Source organism: Xenopus laevis, chromosome 2S (assembly GCF_017654675.1).
Source record: "Xenopus laevis strain J_2021 chromosome 2S, Xenopus_laevis_v10.1, whole genome shotgun sequence".
Taxonomy (NCBI): domain Eukaryota; kingdom Metazoa; phylum Chordata; class Amphibia; order Anura; family Pipidae; genus Xenopus; species Xenopus laevis.
The window spans coordinates 55,999,027-56,018,301 of NC_054374.1; the positions used below are offsets into that span (position 1 = coordinate 55,999,027).

Consider the following 19,275-nt stretch of genomic DNA (forward strand, 5'->3'; position numbering starts at 1 on the left):
ACTAAGTATTGATGTAACATCTCTGTTGGGGTGCCCAAATGTATGCACCCATCTAATTTTGTTATGACGCATATTTTCTGTTAATCCATGAAACTTTATGTCACTGCTGAAATACTACTGTTTCCACAAGGCAAGTTATATATTAAAAGGAAGTTGTTACTTTGAAAGCTCAGCCAATGATAAACAAAACTCCAAAGAATTAAGAGGGTTTCCCAAACTTTTCATATGACTGTAATATACTGTAAAAAAAATCATAAAAGCCTAATTTGATTTTAAAGATCTTCATTTCACATTTTTTTTCTCAGACTACATGCATAAAACAAAAGCATGGTAAAAATTGTACATAATTTAACACATACAATCTGGAATGATACTTACCAGTGCAATCCACAGCACAAGATACTCATCAATAAAGCTATTAAAATACTGATTTAGAAACAGCAATGCTGGTCCAATAAAAGCAGAGTCATGCAAATGCATCTCACTTTTGGTCATATGAGCCACCTAATAAAAAAAGGCAAATGTCATAATGATAAAGATTCAGGGCCACATGTCCAAACTACATATAGTGCACAAATGAACAAAAAAAGATCGAATCTGCTTTAAATGTCTAGCAATGAATAGTTTTCCTGACTATAAATGCTCATCATGGTACCTTCTTTGTAACATTTACAAAATCAGTTTGTACAGTCTGCACTATATTGTGAACCATAAATATTATTAGCTGTAATAAAAACAGCTACAAAGATTTAAACAAGCACAATCTGCTTTTCATGGAAGCCCAGTTACAATTTATAATTTGAAACCTATAACCATGTTTTAGCTATAAAAAAAGAGGAATATAAAACATATAGGCCTGTCTTTTGCCCCAGTATCTAACAATGCTAGAATGTTTCTGAGCTACAATTACCTGACAAAAGTGAGTATATCCTTACTTGCAGTCTATTAATAGGAGGCACACAAAGCTTGCAGTCTATTAAAAGAAGGCACACAGAGCATTTTGATCCAACCATTAAGTTATTATTTATCCTGTGCCATTGCCCTGAATGCGACTCCTGACACTCATGTAAATAATGCACACGTTAGGGGGGGGGGAGGGTAGGGGAGACTGTTCTTGAACAGTATATTGATTAAAAGTGCTCAATTAAAATCAAATGCAGGTTTGTTTCAGGGATTGAGATGAGATTGTTCCTCCTAAAAAGGCACAAGAGTGAAGTGATGTATGGTTATATGGCCGGTCCGCCTATAGCTGTAGCCTACGGAGGCAAAATGGTATTTATGTTTAAGCTTCATAGTATATTATTCTAAAAGGTAACTGATACTGTGCCCCACAAACGACTGCTTTCTAAACTAAGGTCTGTTGGGTTTAATGAAGTCGTTTGCACATGGATAGGAAACTGGCTACAGGATCGGGTACAGAGGGTGGCTGTTAATGGTACATTTTCTACTTGGAGTAAGGTTCTTAGTGGGGTCCCTCAGGGCTCAGTATTGGGTCCACTTTTATTTATCTTGTTTATTAATGAAATAGGGGAGGGTATTGTAAGTAATGCATCAGTGTTTGCAGATGACAAAAACTATCCAGCCCAATAAATTCAATCCAGGATGTGGCATCCTTGCAACAGGATCTTGACAAACTGGCAATCTGGGCAGCTAAGTGGCAAATGAGATTCAATGTTGATAAATGTAAAGCCATGCACCTGGGATGTAAAAATATCTAAGCCACTTATACTTTTAATGGGACTGCACTAGGCAAATTCCTTGGAGTCCTTGTAGATGATAAACTTGGATATAGCAAGCCATTCAGCAGCATCAAGGGCAAATAAGGTCTTGAGTTGTATTAAAAGGGGCATTGATTCACGACAGGAAGCGGTCATTCTTCCACTTTATAGAGCACTGGTAAGGTCCCATCTAGAATATGCCGTACAGTTTTGGTCTCCATTACTGAAACAGGACATTATTGTATTATAGAAGGTACAGAGAAGGGCAACTAAACTGGTAAAAGGTATGGAAAATCTTAGCTATGAAGAAAGACTGGGCAAATTGGGGATGTTCACACTGGAGAAGAGGCACTTAAGGGGAGATATGATAACTATGTATAAATATATAAGGGGATCATATAATAATCTCTCCAATGCTTTATATACCAGTAGGTCTTTCCAGCTGACACAAGGTCACCCATTCCGTTTAGAAGAAAAGAGGTTCTCCCTAAATATTTGGAAGGGGTTTTTTTTAGATGTGAAGATGTGGAATTCTCTCCCTGAATCAGTTGTACTGGCTGATAGCTTTAAGAAGGGGTTGGATGGCTTCTTAGCAAGTGAGGGAATACAGGGTTATGGAAGATAGCTCATAGTACAAGTTGATCTAGGGACTAATCAGATTGCTATTTTGGAGTCAGGAAGGAATTTTTCCCCCTCTGAGGCAAATTGGAGAGGCTTCAGATGGGTTTTTTTGCCTTCCTCTGGATCAACTGGCAGTTAGGCAGGTTAAAAAAAGTTAAAAGGTTGAACTTGATGGACATGTGTCTTTTTTCAATCTAACTTACTATGTTACTATGATGCACAATACATTTAAATGACAATCAAGGCTAATAGACTGTATGGAAGCAAAGAAATCCTTACCACTAATTTGTTGGTTACTTTTGCTGACACAAAGCCAAATGTCAAAATATAAAGGCAGGGGTGCTTTTCGAAGAGCTGCACAGATGATTTCTTATATATCATAGTGGCAAGAACAATAACAGACCCAATGTGGAGCATTGGAGAGAGGACACTTGTACCCTATAGATTTAAATAAAGGAAACATGATTACTAAAAGCATTTCATCAACACCATGAAGCTGATTTCACCATTTTTTTTATTCAAACATGTTTTTATTCTTTTTATCACAGAATATGCAGTTTCATACATAGTGATAATAATGTAAACAATAATGTGAACAAGTTCTCAACATTTTTCAACAATATAAAGTAACAGTATAAAATTTCAACTCAAAATTTAGTATAAGATCCTATTTAGGGTTTAATGGGTATGTACCCAATAATCTATTTAAAAAAACACTTCTAGATTTAGATACTTTGTTATTAGACAGAGCAAAAAGAAATCTAGATTATAGGAAAAATAGATTTTATCCATGGGGAAATAAATTGGGCCGACTGTTAACCAGTCTGGTGCGAAGGGCAAAAGGCCCATCTTTCATTTCCATGACTAGATCAAAAGGGGTACGTAAACACACCTCAACAGAGATTCTTTAAGAATTTCAGTCCTTTTACCAAACACAATATCCGGCACCTTCTGATACACTGCAAGAAGGTGGCATATCTTCGCTCTGCAAATCTTCCCAAAGTATCACACTCACAAAGATATACTTAATGCCCCCCTAACTGAACAAGAAATCAGTGACACAATTAAACACCTATCTAGTAACAAAGCACCAGGATTAGGTGGGTTCTCAAGCGAATATTACAAAATGTTACGTGAAATAATCCCTCCAGTTTTACATTCACTGTTCCAACATACCCCACAGACAGGGGAGGTCTGGGATGGACTGTCAACTTTCCCTTGTTTGTTATAGTTAAACAGGAGCAGTGACCAGCTCCATGTTGTAGCTCCCACCCTTCCCAACTATAGTCAGGTGATCCCAGTGGTGTCTAATAAAAGGGAAGCCAAGTTTGGGAGTTTTACTTTGAAAGCAGCTAGATGAAGAAATAGAATTCTTAATGAATCAGATGAAAATTGAGCATAGGACTGGCCAGATATGGGATGACTTTGACGTAGCTAGCCATCTAAATATATTGCAATATATGGACAAACAATCCCTGTTTTGTTTAAAGTTAAAGGGTAAGGCATTTTTCAGTAGCAGTATGCACAAAATGTCTCTGTCTTAAATATATTGATAATGGGTTGAGTGCAGAGGACTCTTGTATTTGACTATAGATATTTATCATTGTCTATGGTCATGTCCGATAATCAAACCGTTTTGGGAAACGGCGATTTCCTATTGTGAAAATACGCTACACATTCAGGTTCATTTAACACCTTTATGGGTGATACAACTAATATTTCAAAGGTCGATAGGAGGTTAGCAAATATAATCTCAGCAGTAAACAGTAAGGCAATTCTACACTGTTGGATAGCAAATCATCCCCCACCATTGGAGATGATGGTTACAAAACTAGATTTTTCAAATGGATTAGCTGGAAGCCTCCCTAAATAGGGAACGCCAAGTCACAGCTTTGTTTTACTTCTTTGTCAAAATACAGTATATACAAACACTATCCCCTTCACGCCAACAGAAAATCTCTTATGTCTTCCGTCTCACCACATGGTATATGTCAGAGGAATTAGAGAAACCCAATGACAGTAAGAATTTAAGGTATTGGAATCAGTGATGGTTGAGGTGGGCCAATATTTAGAAACAATCTGAATATAATCCGGGATAGCCCTGTGGCAAAGTGAACAAGTTTTCAGTTTGTTGAGATAGGGTATACCACTGTGCAGTATAAATTAATGGAAATTGGGGTAGGCCGGGGGGAAACCCATGTGTGTAGGCCAACCTCCTACTATTTGTAACCCTATGTACAACTTTAAGATGATATGGCTTTCAATTCTGTTGTTTGGTATCTTTTGTTTGGTGCAAATAAAGACAGAGTTTTAGTTTTCTAAATAAGTGGCTATTTATTTAGTCAGATGGGTAAACTGGAACATCTTTGACAGGGCTGTCCAACGGTCAACCATCTCTTTGTATGAATAAAGTTTCTTATACGACTGAAATTCTCTTAATTTATTAGTTTTATTATTTATTTAGGTTTAACATTAAGAATTTCACTCCAGCCATTCCCAGTATTATTTTTTCCTAGTGTTGCCCAACGCTAATAAATCATGGTATTTTAGCTCTCTCTGGCAATGCAACAGTTTCTTTACCATCTCTGCTATTTTTGTTTTGGCTAGTTTAGTAGGGCTGTTCTTTTACAAATTACCAGTTTAGTTATACTTTACTGAACCATCAATTCAAACTCAAAGTTATTATATTTCGTAATTGATTTATAAGCCAGTATTAAGTATAACAAACTATAATGGCACCACCGCCTGTGTGCACATAAAACTTACCTTTGAAAATTCGAATGCGGCATGTTTGTATTTGCAATTCCCCATACACAGCAATGTTTACAATGTTTATTGGGCTTGTAAAACAAATGAACTGTTCCATGTTCATGTCTATGGAGCATGCCTCACCTATGACAACGGGGCATATTTTTTTCTACAATGAGTATCATTAGAGATGTGTGAAGTAACTTGTATCAAAACACAAGTGCAAAACTTACTGCAATGGTGGACCCATTCTTCCCAACACCACCTGTAAAAATTACTCGAAAATAATTGGTACATGAAAAGACTGTGCCTGCAACTGTACAGAGGGCTGGAAAAAGTTTCATTGGGACATTCAGCACAGGAATCTGCCATAGGAAAGAAAACAAAATATAATCAATCAGATAAGGACAAATGACATGCCAATATGTAAAATAACAGAAGATAACCAGTTTTTCAGTGTAATGTATATTATGGACGTTATAAAAAAAAATCCATATCTGTGCACAATGCTCTCCTCACGCTAAAATTCCTGATTTGGAAGACTCACAGCGTTGACATATCTGCTCTAACATCCAGTTCAATTTTTTTTTTATTTTAATTAACCTACCAATACCTATAACTCAGCTATTGCTATTGACACCCAAGCCTCATGCAAACAGTAATAGTCAGACCCTTACCTAAACATTCAGACATGACTCTCTGCTTTTGTATAAAAACTGCAGTGCTCAAAAGGAGGTACATAAAATGACTTTCACCACTGTTACATAAGCTGACTTTCACCACTGTTAATTTTATTAATTTACATTGCTTTTGTATAGAGCTCTGTTCACCCACCTGAACCGCATAATTTTCTTCTCCTGAATCTCATCTCATTACCAGAGCCGCCAAACGGATCAAACAGATATTAACTGTATCCAGGTGGCCAATTTCCCACTATGACGTCAAAATTGACAGCTTATTGCTCAAAGCACGAATTTGTGCATTGTCCCTCCAGTCTGACCTCTTTCTAGCATCGTTTTTAAGGCAAATTATTTGCTCATGCTCCAGATATATAAATTTGAATTCACACCATACGCCAAAGCAAATTTCACAGGGATGGGGGTGAGTGATTGAGCAAAGGAGAAGGAATTCCAAATGATCAAGGGGATCCCCAGATTCCCACTATCACTCCAACTGTTATTTTCTGGATCTTGTATTGACCAGATTCTGTTCCATTTCCAATTTACTCACCACTCACAATTCCCCCTTTTTGATCACAATCTGCTCATATTTCAACTCTCACTAACTCCCTCCACACCCTCTGCTATTTCAGAAATACGCACTAGACATGTTGCTCTCTTCACGCTGATGTCTCAGCCACCTCGTGTTCAAATCTGGGAACCTCTGTCTACTAAAACATACCACACCACTGCCCTTAAAAGTACATCAACCCAAAAAATATTTTTTTTGCCTAATAAATGAAAACACAATTATAAGCAACTTTCCAATATGAATTAATAAAATAATATTAGTGCTTTAAACGTTATTTGTAAATGTAACTGCTACTGAAGGCAGTATTTGCTTAACTCCTGGTTGTTACTTTTTGAACAATGCAAAAGTCAGTCTCCTCCGGCAAGACAAGTCTGCTAATCAGTTGGCTTGTTACATTGTTTCAAAAGCCAGAGCCACCAGGGCAGAGAATAGAAATGGACAGAAAACACTGCTTTCAATAGTAATTCAAAAAACTGAAAACCATAGAAAATTTTAAATGAATGCATATTGCAAAGTTGCTTAGTTTTAGGCAAAAAATATTCTTTGGGTTGACATGTCCTTTAAAGGGAACAGTAACACCAAAAAAATGTGGTGTAGTGAATATAGCATGTAGTGCTGCCCTGCACTGATATAACTGATGTGTTTGCTTCAGAAACACTTTCTATAGTGCTAGCGGCTGCTAGCATAAATTCGCTAGCGAAGTGGACCTACACTAGCGCTACTACTCTAGGGGACAGAAGGGTAGGTGGGCTGGTCCACAGCTTGTCCAAAACAGCAAATTTGCTGTTTTGGATGAAGATGCTGGGGAGGAAAACTCTGAACTGGCATGTATGGAGCAGACTGACTCTCAGAGCACCCTGGGAGGCAGTGATTCTAATAGTGGTGGGGGGAGTGCAAGGAAGGAAAAGCAGGTTTTAGTTATAGGGGATTCAATTATTAGAAAGGTGGATAGGGTAATCTGTCGTAAGGCCCCTACATGCCGAACAGTCTGCTGCTTGCCTGGTGCTAGGGTTCGGCATGTGGTGGAATGAGTGGACAGATTATTGGGAGGGGCTGGGGAAGACCCAGCGGTCTTGGTACACATATGTACCAATGACAAGGTTATAGGAGGTGGTGAAGACCTCAAGAACAATTTTAAAAAACTAGCTGCAAAGTTGAGGGTGAGGACTTCCAAGGTAATTTTCTCAGAGATATTACCTGTGCCAAAAGCAACGCTAAGAAGACAGCGGGAGCGTAGTGAGATTATTGCGTGGCTGAGAGATTGGTGTAGGGAGGAGGGTTTTGGGTTTTTGGAAAACTGGGCTGATTTCTCCGTCGGCTACAGGCTCTTTGCTAGGGATGGGCTGCGCCTCAATGATGATGGTACAGCTGTTTTGGAAGAGAAGATGGCTAGACGGTTGGAGGAGATTTTAAACTAGGTGTGGTGGGGGGAGGGTTCAGTAAAAGATTCAGTGGAAAACAGGTTAGATGAGATAGTGGGCAAAGAAAGGAAAAATGGGGGGAGGAGATTTGGCTGGGGGTACTGTTAAGGATAGGGAGGACCACATGTTCAATATGGTACCAGTATTAAATGTATGTTTGCAAATGCAAGGAGTCTGACTGGTAAAATGGGAGCTGGAGGGAAAATATGATGTGATTGGTGTGGCCGAAACATGGCTGACTGAGTCGTATGACTGGGAAGTGGCTATACTTTGTTTCGGAGGGACAGAGGCAATAGAAAAGGAGGAGGGGTATGTTGGTTTGTTAGGCAGGATTTAAAAGCTTATATACAGGAGGAAGTTATGTTAGAAAATGAGGGGGCAGAAGTCTTATGGGTGGAGTTCTTCACCAATTGTAAAGAGTCCAGCAAATTAATTGTAGGCGTATGTTATAGACCCACTAATGTAAGTGAGGAGGAGGAGGCTAAGCTCCTGATGCAAATAGAAAAGGCTGCTAGTTTGGGTAAAGTAATGATAATGGGGGGTTTTAAATTACCCAGATATTTACTGGAGCAACAGTACTGCCAGATCAGTTAATGGGAACAAGTTTATAAACTTTTTGCATGACAATTTTATGGCACAGGTTGTTGAGGAGCCTACCAGAAAAAAATGCTATTGGATCTAGTGATCTCAAATGACCCTGAACTTATAGCAAATGTTTAAATCATTGAACCCCTGGGTAATAGTGAACATAATGTTATATCATTTAATGTCTGGTGCAAAAAACAAATATATACTGGGGCAACAAAAACCATGAATTTTGGAAAAGCTTATTTTAGTGCCTTCAGGGCTGCCCTTCAGAGTATTGATTGGGGCATTAGGTTTTCAGCTAAATATAAATGGTTGTCATTTAAAATGATTATAAATCGTTACGGTTCTTAATATATTCCCTTAAAATGTAGAAGCTCTAAGAATCATCCTATGTGGCTTAATACATACAGTAAGTAAAGAAGTTAATAGGAAAGAAGAGAAAGGCATTTAAAAACTACAAATCTGTTGGGACAGAAGCCGCATTTAATGAATATAAACACTGTAATAAATGTTGTAATCCAGGAGGCAAAGAAAGGAAATGAAGAGTTAATTGCGGTGGAGGTGAAAACTAACTCTAAAAAGTTTATTAAACATATTTATAGTAAAAAGATGCAGGTTGAGAGTGTTGCTCCATTAATTAATGGTACCAGTATGGTTGTTAACAGATACAGAAAATGAATGCAAACAAGGCTCCAGGGCCTGATGGCATACACCCCCGGGTTCTAAGAGAGCTTAGTTCAGTTTTAGACCAGCCCATATTTCTGATTTTCTCAGATTCGCTTTCATCTGGTATGGTGCCTATGGATTGGAGAAAAGCTGATGTTACTCCAATATTTAAAAAGGGATTAAGATCTCAGCCTGACAATTATAGGCCAGTAAATTTGACATCCATGGTGGGCAAATTATTTGAAGGTTTGTTAAGGGATCACATTCAAAATTTTGTCCTAGTGAATGGCATTCTGAGCAGCAATCTGCATGGCTTTATGAAGGATAGGCCATGTCAGACAAATTTGATTGCTTTTTATGATGAGGTACGTAAGATGCTGGACAGTGGGGGAGGGGGAGTAGATGTGATCTATTTGGATTTTGCCAAAGCGTTTGATACTGTGCCCCACAAACGACTGCTTTCTAAAATAAGGTCTGTTGGGCTTAATGAAGTCATTTGCACATGGATAGGAAACTGGCTACAGGATTGGGTACAGAGGGTGGTTGTTAATGGTACATTCTCTACTTGGAGTAAGGTTCTTAGTGGGGTCCCTCAGGGCTCGGTATTGGGTCCACTTTTATTTAACTTGTTCATTAATGACTTAAAGGAGGATGTTGTTATGTATCAGTGTTTGCAGATGACACAAAACTATCCAGCCCAATTAATTCCATCCAGGATGTGGCATCCTTGCAACATGATCTTGACAAACTGGCAATCTGGGCAGCTAAGTGGCAAATGAGATTCAATGTTGATAAATGTAAAGTCATGGACCTGGCATGTAAAAATATCCAAGCCACTTATACCCTTAATGTGACTGCACTAGGCAAATCCATTATGGAAAAGGACCTTGGAGTCCTTGTAGATGATAAACCTGGCTGTAGCAAGCAATGCCAGTCAGCAGCATCAAGGGCAAATAAGGTCTTGAGCTGTATTAAAAGGGGTATAGAGTCAAGGGAGGAGGGGGTCATTCTTCCACTGTATAGAGCACTTGTAAGGCCCCATCTAGAATATGCCGTAAGTTTTGGTCTTCATCACTCAAACAGGACATTATTATATTAGAGAGGTTACAGAGAAGGGCAACTAAGCTGGTAAAAGGTATGGAAAATCTTAGCTATGGAGCTATGGAAAGACTGGCCAAATTGGGGATGTTCATGCTGGAGAAGAGGCGCTTAAGGGGAGATATGATAACTATGAATAAATATGTAAGGGGATCATATAATAATCTCTCTAATGCTTTATTTAACAGTAGGTCTTTCCAGCTGACACAAGGACACCCGTTCTGATTAGAAGAAAAGAGGTTCCACCTAAATATTCGGAAGGGTTTTTTTTACAGTGAGAGCTGTGAAGATGTGGAATTCTCTCCCTGAATCAGTTGTACAGGTTGATACATTAGATTTAAGAAGGGGTTCGATGGCTTTTTAGCAAGTGAGGGAATACAGGGTTATGGGAGATAGCTCATACTACAAGTTGATCCAAGGATTAGTCCGATTGCCATTTTGGAGTCAGGAAGGAATTTTTTCCCCCTCTGAGGCAAATTGGAGAGGCTTAAGATCTCTTGATCAACTAGCAGTTAGGCAAATTAAAAAAAAACAAAAAACTAAAAGGTTGAACTTGATGGAAGCGTGTCTTTTTTCAACCTTACTATGTTACTACACACCCTTAAGCCTGGCTAAGTTGCGCTCTAATTCACTAAGTTGTGGATTTTCCTGAACTCTTGCGCCAGACTTTACTTTGCCACCTCAGCCTAAGCGAAGTGCAATAGAGTAGATTGGGATGGTCCAAAAAAACACTGACATTTTTTCTTTCTAAGTCCCAAAAAAACACTGCCGTCTTTTACTTTTTATAGGGTGATAGGCTCAAAAAGATCGAATTAAGGTTCCCTGGCCTTGTGTAGTGTAATGTGTTTGCTGCTGCATATACGGCAATTGTACTTTAACTGCATGCCGTATGCAAATTTGCCTTCGCTAGTGTAACTTCAAACCGCTGATCGTAACATCGCTAGCGCAACTTTGCAAACGATCGGTAACTTGTGCGCAACTTCGGATCTTCGTTAATTTGTGCAGCCCTGGTGAATCTACGCCTGTCGAAATGCGACGAAGCCAACGCTGGCGCAACTTTGGAGGTAAGTAAATTTGCACCTAAGTCTCACGAGATTCTTGCACCCACAGGTTACATCGATGCGCACCGCCAGTGCAAATCTATTGGCTTTCCCGGTGTGTCAATCACCGCCGCCAGCCTCCCATCTCATGGACTCGATAGTATACAATTACTTCCCACAAGGGGAGAGGAAGACTTCACAGTTTTACTATTAAACGCAATGAGAGAAACAGGCTGCCATGGGAACCAACAAAGGTGCATCCATTAGGTTTCTATCCAATTATAGAAACGTAATGGATGAACCTTTGTTGGTTCCCATGGCAACCAGTTTCTCCCATTGAGTTCAACAGTAAAACTGTGTCGTCTTCCTCCCCCCTGTTGGGAAGTAATTGTAATTAACAGTTTTACTATTGAACTCTATAGTAAAAGTCATTTAGCTAAATCTTATATACCAGACCATCCTGGTGTCCCAGGGCTTAGAAAAATCAGCAGATAGTTTATTCGGGACAACTTCACCTCTATACTATTTTCCATTTCTGACCTTTTACTCGTGAATTGCTGACATTTTTTCTAATTTTTATAATCATGAACTCACTTTTAAATAATTAATTATAGCACAAGCACTTCAGGCCTTAGGGTCTGGCCACACAAGCAGATTCAGGGAGATTCCGGGCAACAATCTCCCCGAACTTCCTTCTCCCTGCCCTTTGCCCGCTAAAATGAAAATCGCCTGCGGCAATGTACGTGTGGCGCTTCTAAGTTTCCGCGTGAGGCAACTTCGGAAAACGAAGCGCCGCATGTGCATTGCTGCAGCCAGTTTTCATTTTAGAAAACTGGATGAGTAACAGTAAGGCCAAGTATAGTCAGAAAATCAAGGGAGTCTACTCCCTTAGGTTCTCTCTTTGGAAAGTAACAGACAATTCTGCACACAGCAAGCAGAAAATTTAGACCAGAAAGATCTTTTATCACATATAGTCCAGCCTGGCATTTTGACTGGTCAGTAAAACTCCTCACAGGGCACACTCTGTGAAAGAGGTCCCTCACAATGTAGACAAAAATTGCAATAGCACACATTGCCTTAAAAGTGTTGTTTACCTATTCACTTTTAATATGATGTATAATAATATTCTTAGACAATTTGCAATTGTTTTTTTTATGTTTTATTTGTGGTTTTTGAGTTTAGTTTTTTTGTTTAGCAGCAATTTTAGCAATCTGGTTGCTATGGTACAAATTACTGTAGCAACCATGCATTGATTTAAATAAGAGATTGGGATATGAATAGGAGAGGGTCTGAATAGAAAGACGAGTCATAAAAAGTAGCAATAACAAAATCGTTGCCTAACAGAGGAATAGATTTTTGTCTGTTGGGGTCATGGACACCCATTTGAAAGCTGGAAAGAGGCAAGGCAAATCATTAAAAAATTATAAAAGGCCAACTGAAAAGTTACTTAAACATTCTATAACATACTAAACGTTAACTGAAAGGTGAACCACCACTTTTAAGTACCCCACACAATTCATAGATAATATTTCCTACATAAGAACATTGCCTTTGTGTGAGAAAAGGCTGCACATTCTTTGATTATGAGAATTGTATAAGCAATAATCAGTGGTGTGGTTTTTCAGCTTATTAGTCTCTGTGGAGAGGACTCCAGTATTTACACTAACTCCTGTGCTATCAATACTGCATAAGACTCAATAGTAACTAAAATGGATCATTCTAGTTTCAACTGCAGATATCAACAAGCAGCGATGCAGATGCAGTGAACAATACGCCTACTGCTCTTGGAGCGCCCACACTCCACAATTGGGGCTTATATTCCTTTGCAAAGCAGCTATGAATGCTGAAGTGTTAAGGCTTTTTAACTCTATAAGAACAGAGAGTGGGAGATTTGGATAATTATCCACATGATAAAAACTAACCAGAGTGTCAACAGCCTAATGAAGTAGCAACTGAAATATTTTGGATAAGCTTAGGCCAGGACACAAACCATCACAATTTTCTCTAAGGGGCAGATTTATTAAGGTTCGAATGGTAAATTCGAATTTTCAAATTCGTTTGGTGTCAAAAATCACAAATTCGAATTTTAAAAGCACCAACTCAAATGTAAATTAGAATGTGAGATTTATCACACATCGACCATGGAAATAGTTCTAATTCGAATATTCAAAAAACCTACTGAATTCATTTACAAGTCAATGGCAGAGGTCCGTTGAACAATTTGAAAATGTTAATAGCATTCTCAACATTCAAGCTTTTTTCGGTGGAAAATTCAATTCAAGTTCCATTCGCATTTGATTAGAATACAAATCAAATTTTCAGGTTGTTCCCATTCAATTGTAAGCCGTTCAAATTTTTTGATACATAAATTCCCATTCAAGTTATGAATAATAACCCGCTTATTTAGACACCATGACACCCTTAGAAGCATGACTCTATCATTTTAATGGTTCCCACAATGAAGAAAATGAAATTCTAATTAACTGTCCAATTTACGTTTCTAAAATTAAAAATTTAGTTTTTAAAAATATAGATTTTCAAGTTAATTGTAAGTGCAATTAAAAGCAGTATATGTCAACAATCACCATACTAGCTGTAAAAGAGAAAATCATTAAAATTACAAATTTCTATGGTAGCTATTATTTATGCAAGCCAACAAATTTAAGATATTTAGCATATTTACAAAAAAGAATGCTACTTAATTACCATTGATAGCCACAAAGTTGGTCCACCGATCGCAGCCAATAAATGCATGATTATTATGAAGATTTGCACTTCAGTCACATCAATTCTGATTACAGAAAAGAAGCAGACATAAATTAAGCAGTTATTTGTGAATAAAGCTTTCAATCTTTGATCATGCAACAATGTCATAAATATGCATAAATGAATTCAATACTGACATTCCCCAATAATTTAGAAAACTGTCCACTTACAAGAGCAGCTTCCTGGGGGAAAAAAAATCAAGAAGAAAATTGTGTAGGAGTTTGTTCTAACTGACCAAAAGCAGGTTCATATCCCTATATATTTTTCCAGACATTTGCCCCATTTTGCTATAATTGTGACTACTGTTTATAATACTAATACCTAAACCTGCATTTCCTGTTTGCCTGCTTGCATCTAGGCAAGTTATACACAAAAATCTTTTACTTTAACAACACAATGCATACTCACAAACACACACAGAACACAAATTTGTGCGTGGATCAATCTGAACACAAGACAAAAAAAAACAAGTGTGACAATAATCGCTGTAACTACTTTTTTTTTAACATTTATTTTTGTTTGAGTTTTTCAATTTCCCAAAATTAAATTAATAAACAAAGGAAAGAAAAAAATTGTTAATACTTCAAAACAAAAAAAAAGTAATAAAGCATTAAAAGCAGCTATGATTGCTTCTAGTAAGTTATTGGCAAGCAAGTTCATTTACAAAATAAAATTCACAGAATTTGTTAATTTACACATTATATTATGCTTTGGTTGTGTTTTGTGCCAAGTACTTTCAGTCTCCACTGTTTTGTATTTCATAGATTTTCATAGAACACTAGTCTTGTGCCCTTAACAACTTGATAAAAGAAAATAAGATAAGTCAAATCAACCTGCTGTCATTTCTATTGACCTGTAGATAAACTCGTAAATAATGTGAGGGATCAGAAAACGGGGGAAGTCAAGGGAAAGTACTTCATATACTGTAAATACATAAAAGTTATTCCACCATTGTTGAAAAGTGTTCATCCACCCAAATCGACCAAATTTTGTCTAATTTTTTGGGACATCCTATTCTGTAAAATCAGCCTTTTTGCCTGTATAACAAATGTTTTTCTGCCGTAGAGGAGGCGATGTCCCCAATTTGGTTGAGGAGCAAAGCTAGTGGGTCCAGTGGTATAATAAGGGTTAAAGTTTGGCTTGTCTCCCCCGTTACTTTTTTCTAGTAATACTATGTGGTGGCACTGCCATACCATATGGAAGAAATTAGACATATATCTGGTATGGAAGGGTTCATCAGATGTAACCTATGCAGGGTCAGGTAAGTATGGTGCAAAAATCGAAATTGTATCATCTTATCTCTGATGCTGATTAGAGGAGTATAAACTATTTCCAGAAGCTCTGGTCATGTTTCAGTATCCATAGTGGGGATGTCAAGTAACCACTTTTCCCTTAGTTGCGGCAGGGGATCATTATTTATTTTGAGTAGTATATTGTAAAAGAGTGATAACTAAATATCTAAATTGGGCCAATGGAGCATTTGCTCAATCTGATTAGGTGTTGTGTCTATCTCTGCATCACCAAACTGAGTGTGCACCACATGCCTCAATTGCAGATACATAAAAAACATGTTCTGTGGAAGAGTACATTTTTCCTGTAAGGCAGTGAAGGACAAGAGTCTCCCCTGGTCCACAATATCTCCTATATATTTGACTCCATGTTGGGCCCACACCTTAAGATCAGGGATGATTTTCAGTTGGGAGATATTTGGGTTAAACTATAATGGTGCATGCCTGGAACACTGACCCTGGGGAATCCGTGGAGAACCGATTTCCAAGTAGAGACAGTCGCTTTGATAAGAACGGTGATGCCTTTTTTTTTTTTTTTCCTACTACCTCTATATAACAGGTTTTTTAAAGCTTCATATGAGCTCACCAGGGAGGCCTCCAAGTTAGTAGCGGCATTGCCCTGGGAGGGTACTGTCCACCACCTTAGCTGCCAGATAATAGAGGGCTAAATTTGGGATCGCGCAAACCACCTGCGTCTGCAGGAAGTTGTAGTGTAGATAGTAGTTCTGCATAGTGTCTAGTTTATGAAAAAAAATGGAGGGTGGAGTTAAAGGTAGTTGTCTGAACAAATACCAAAACCTTGGTCACATAAGCATCTTAAACAGATTTATACGCCCAAAGACTGTCATTGGGAGTGTAATTCCACACAATAATGGAGTGCTCTGACCTAATGCGATATATCCCTTAGGACCAGGTGCTAGAACAGTAATGAATCCGACCTGCCACAGGTCAAAGGAATCATATGCAATAGTCCAATATACTGCAGAGCACTGAAGTGAATTGCTTCTCAGAAGGTGAGAAAGTGTGGCAAGTCATGGATCCAATCACATCAAATTCGCTGATGATACAACCGTAGTAGGTCTCATCAGCAAGAACAACGAGTCAGCATATAGACAAGAGGTGAAATGGCTAACGGACTGGTGCAAAGTCAATAATCTGTCTGTGAATCCAAACAAAACAAAGGAAATAGTTGTTGACTTCAGGAGAACATGTGGGGATCATTCTCCACTGTACATTGACGGATCTCCGGTGGAAATTGTCAAGAGCACCAAATTCCTTCGGGTACATCTGGCGGAGAACCTCTCCTGGTCCCTTAACACCAGCTCTATAGTGAAGAAAGCACAGCAGCGTCTCTACTCTCTGCCCACCTTCCACCACCCATTCTCACTATCTTCTACAGAGGGTCTATTGAAAGCATTTTATGCAGCTGCATCACTACCTGGTATGGAAACTGCTCTGTATCAGATTGCAAGATCCTGCAGCGGGTGGTGAGGACAGCGGAAAAGATCATTGGGGTCTCACTTCCTGCCATTATGGATATGTACCACACCCGCTGTCTCCAGAAGGCTACCAGCATTGTCAGGGATAGCACCCACCCTGCACATAATCTCTTTACCCTCTTGCCATCCTGTAAAAGACACCGCAGTATTCGATCGCTGACTTTCAGAATGTAAAACAGTCTATTTCCACAAGCCATCAGGTATCTCAACTCCCAAGGATTGAACTGAATATATTCAGAAGGAACTGAAATGTCCACTTTGCCCAGCATGACCATGTACTAGAGTTTCAACGTTTCAGCCCGAAACGTTGCCACTTTTTGTCTGCTCATATGTAGAGCAGTAGATCAAATTGGAATTTTGGATTCCAGATTATGTACAAGGTGAGTTAAGTGGAAATCCTGAAATTTTGCTAGATCTTTCTGTATTACTATTTCCAGGTATTTAAACTTAAAGTTACTTGTATTGGGAATGGGAGTTTCTGTGGATCTACTAGGAAATCATTTATCAAAAACATTGCTGACTTATTCCAGTTGATTCTCAGGCCTGACTAAAGAGTGTGGCGGTTTATTAGGTCTAGGGCTGCCCCAAATGCTTTATGTGGATTCCCCAAAAACAGCAGGATATCATCTGCATATATTGCAATTTTTTCTGTGATTCCATTTAGTTTTAAACCGGCAACTGCTGGATTCTCCTTAAAGGGGAACTATTGCGAAATTCATAATGATTAAAAAGCATCCTGGGTTAAAGTTATTAATTTCTCTAAATGTATAAAAATATTTTCGTTCTTTCTTTCTCACTGCTCTGAGCTTCCTCTCTCCTGCAGCCTCAGCATTGGAGTAATATGCAGATGAGTGACAGACACAGCTCCTGTCTTATTGGTTAGTCTGCTTGTCACTCAAAGACAAGGTAGCTAGGCTGTTTCACAGTACTGGCTTACCGCATTTGCCATCAGCCAGCTTCTAGAAATATTGAAAAACTAAATTGTGCCGATAGCTGACCCGGTCACAATTTATTTAAATGGCAGAGCTAAACCATACTTACAGATCATATAACTGGTGCAATTAAATTTGCTGTGATAACATCAAACATAAGGGACGCTGTTGCTTTCTGCTTGCTCTAAACTTTTGCTGCTCTTCTCTAAGTGTCTCATTCAGTCGGTAGCTGTGCTACTATCTCCCCGAACTATCTCCCCGAACTGCCTCAGAGTTTTTCCCCATAGGTTGCTATGAAAAGTCGCCTGCGCTAATGCACACGCGGCGATGCGTTTTCTATAGTCGCCCGAAGTTGCCTCACTGAGGCAACTTTGGGGCGACTATTGAAAACGCATCGCCGCGTGTGCATTAGCACATGCAACTTTTCTTTGTAGCCTATGGGGAAAAACGCTGAGGCAGTTCGGGGAGATAGTTGCTCAAAAGACGAGGCGATTAGTCGCCAGGCGACAAAATCTCCCCGAATCTCCTCGTGTGGACTAGCCCTAACATGTTTCGGTAGTGTCCTCGGGTGTATTTGTTTATACCATTAAAGGAAAGCGGAGGTTACGAGCTAAGGTCTGAGCAAGGATGATTGAGAGGGGAGGACTGAGAATGGAGAGCTTGAGCACTGAGGGCTGAGGACAGAAGAGGGAGGGCCAAGATATGAGACAAGAGGGGGGAGATTGTAACATGATATGAGGCCAGGCCTCTTCAGATGTTTAAACAACCATCGCGTCTGCATTCCAAACCCTTAGGAGAACGCATACAGGAGACGGACGTTCTCCAAAGGATGGCCTAAAATGGTTCCATTCATTAATTGTACACATTCTTTTCCCAATAAATCACCCTGCTGTCTAGGCATTCTAGGTTCTCGCTGCCATGCTACTGGAAGGGTTACATGCATTATAAACCAAGGCGCCTGTTTACTTGTTTGAAACTCAGCTCCCACTAACTGGGCACATTTTGTAGCACCGACATACAGGAGTGCCCACATTTACAAATGTACCATACAATTAATTTGTCTTGCAATTGCTGACATTATTTATGCTAGCCCAAGAGTCAATGATAGCATTAATTCACGGACAGGCTGTGAGTTGTTCAACACCAAACCATGTGTGAGTGTGATAGAGACGCAAGATTGTAAGCTCCACTTGAACAGGGACTGATGGAAAGGTATAATCTACGGAACGCATTTTAGGACATCCTGCAGCGAAATACATCTCCTTCATGCGATGTCCTATGCCTTCGGAATGGCGCATCGGTTGCTTTTACCGTCAGTCATCGTTCAAATCTGCAATCACACCTCCGTCCTCTACCCTCCCTTCTCAGCCGTGTGTTATACGAACTCCGCCCTCAGCCTTCTGCACTCAATCCTCCGCCCTTAGTCCTCTGCCTTCCGCCCTCAGTCCTCTTCCTTTTAGTCCTCTTCCTTCCACCCTCTTCCCTCCCTGCTCAGCACTCCCCCCTAAGATCTCTCTTTCTAAACTGGTGAGCGAGTGCGGAAGGAAGAGGACTGAGGGCGGAAGAGGACTGAAGGCAGATGACTGAAGGAGGAGGATGGAGGGCTGAGGGCGGAAGGCTGAGGGCAGACAGCTGAGG

At 39.3% G+C, this 19,275-nt stretch overlaps 1 protein-coding gene across 4 annotated transcripts in view; it reads right to left on the reverse strand.

Moving 5' to 3' along the window:
- Positions 1-19,275, reverse strand: part of cept1.S (choline/ethanolamine phosphotransferase 1 S homeolog) — a 78,973-nt gene that overhangs the window by 5,860 nt on the left and 53,838 nt on the right. For all 4 annotated transcript variants that reach the window (XM_041582981.1, XM_018248029.2, XM_041582982.1 and 1 more), the window contains 4 exon segments: positions 13,858-13,942; positions 5,321-5,452; positions 2,619-2,777; positions 379-504 (listed from right to left, as the gene is read on the reverse strand). In XM_041582981.1, coding sequence (XP_041438915.1) covers positions 379-504; positions 2,619-2,777; positions 5,321-5,452; positions 13,858-13,942 — 502 coding nt within the window.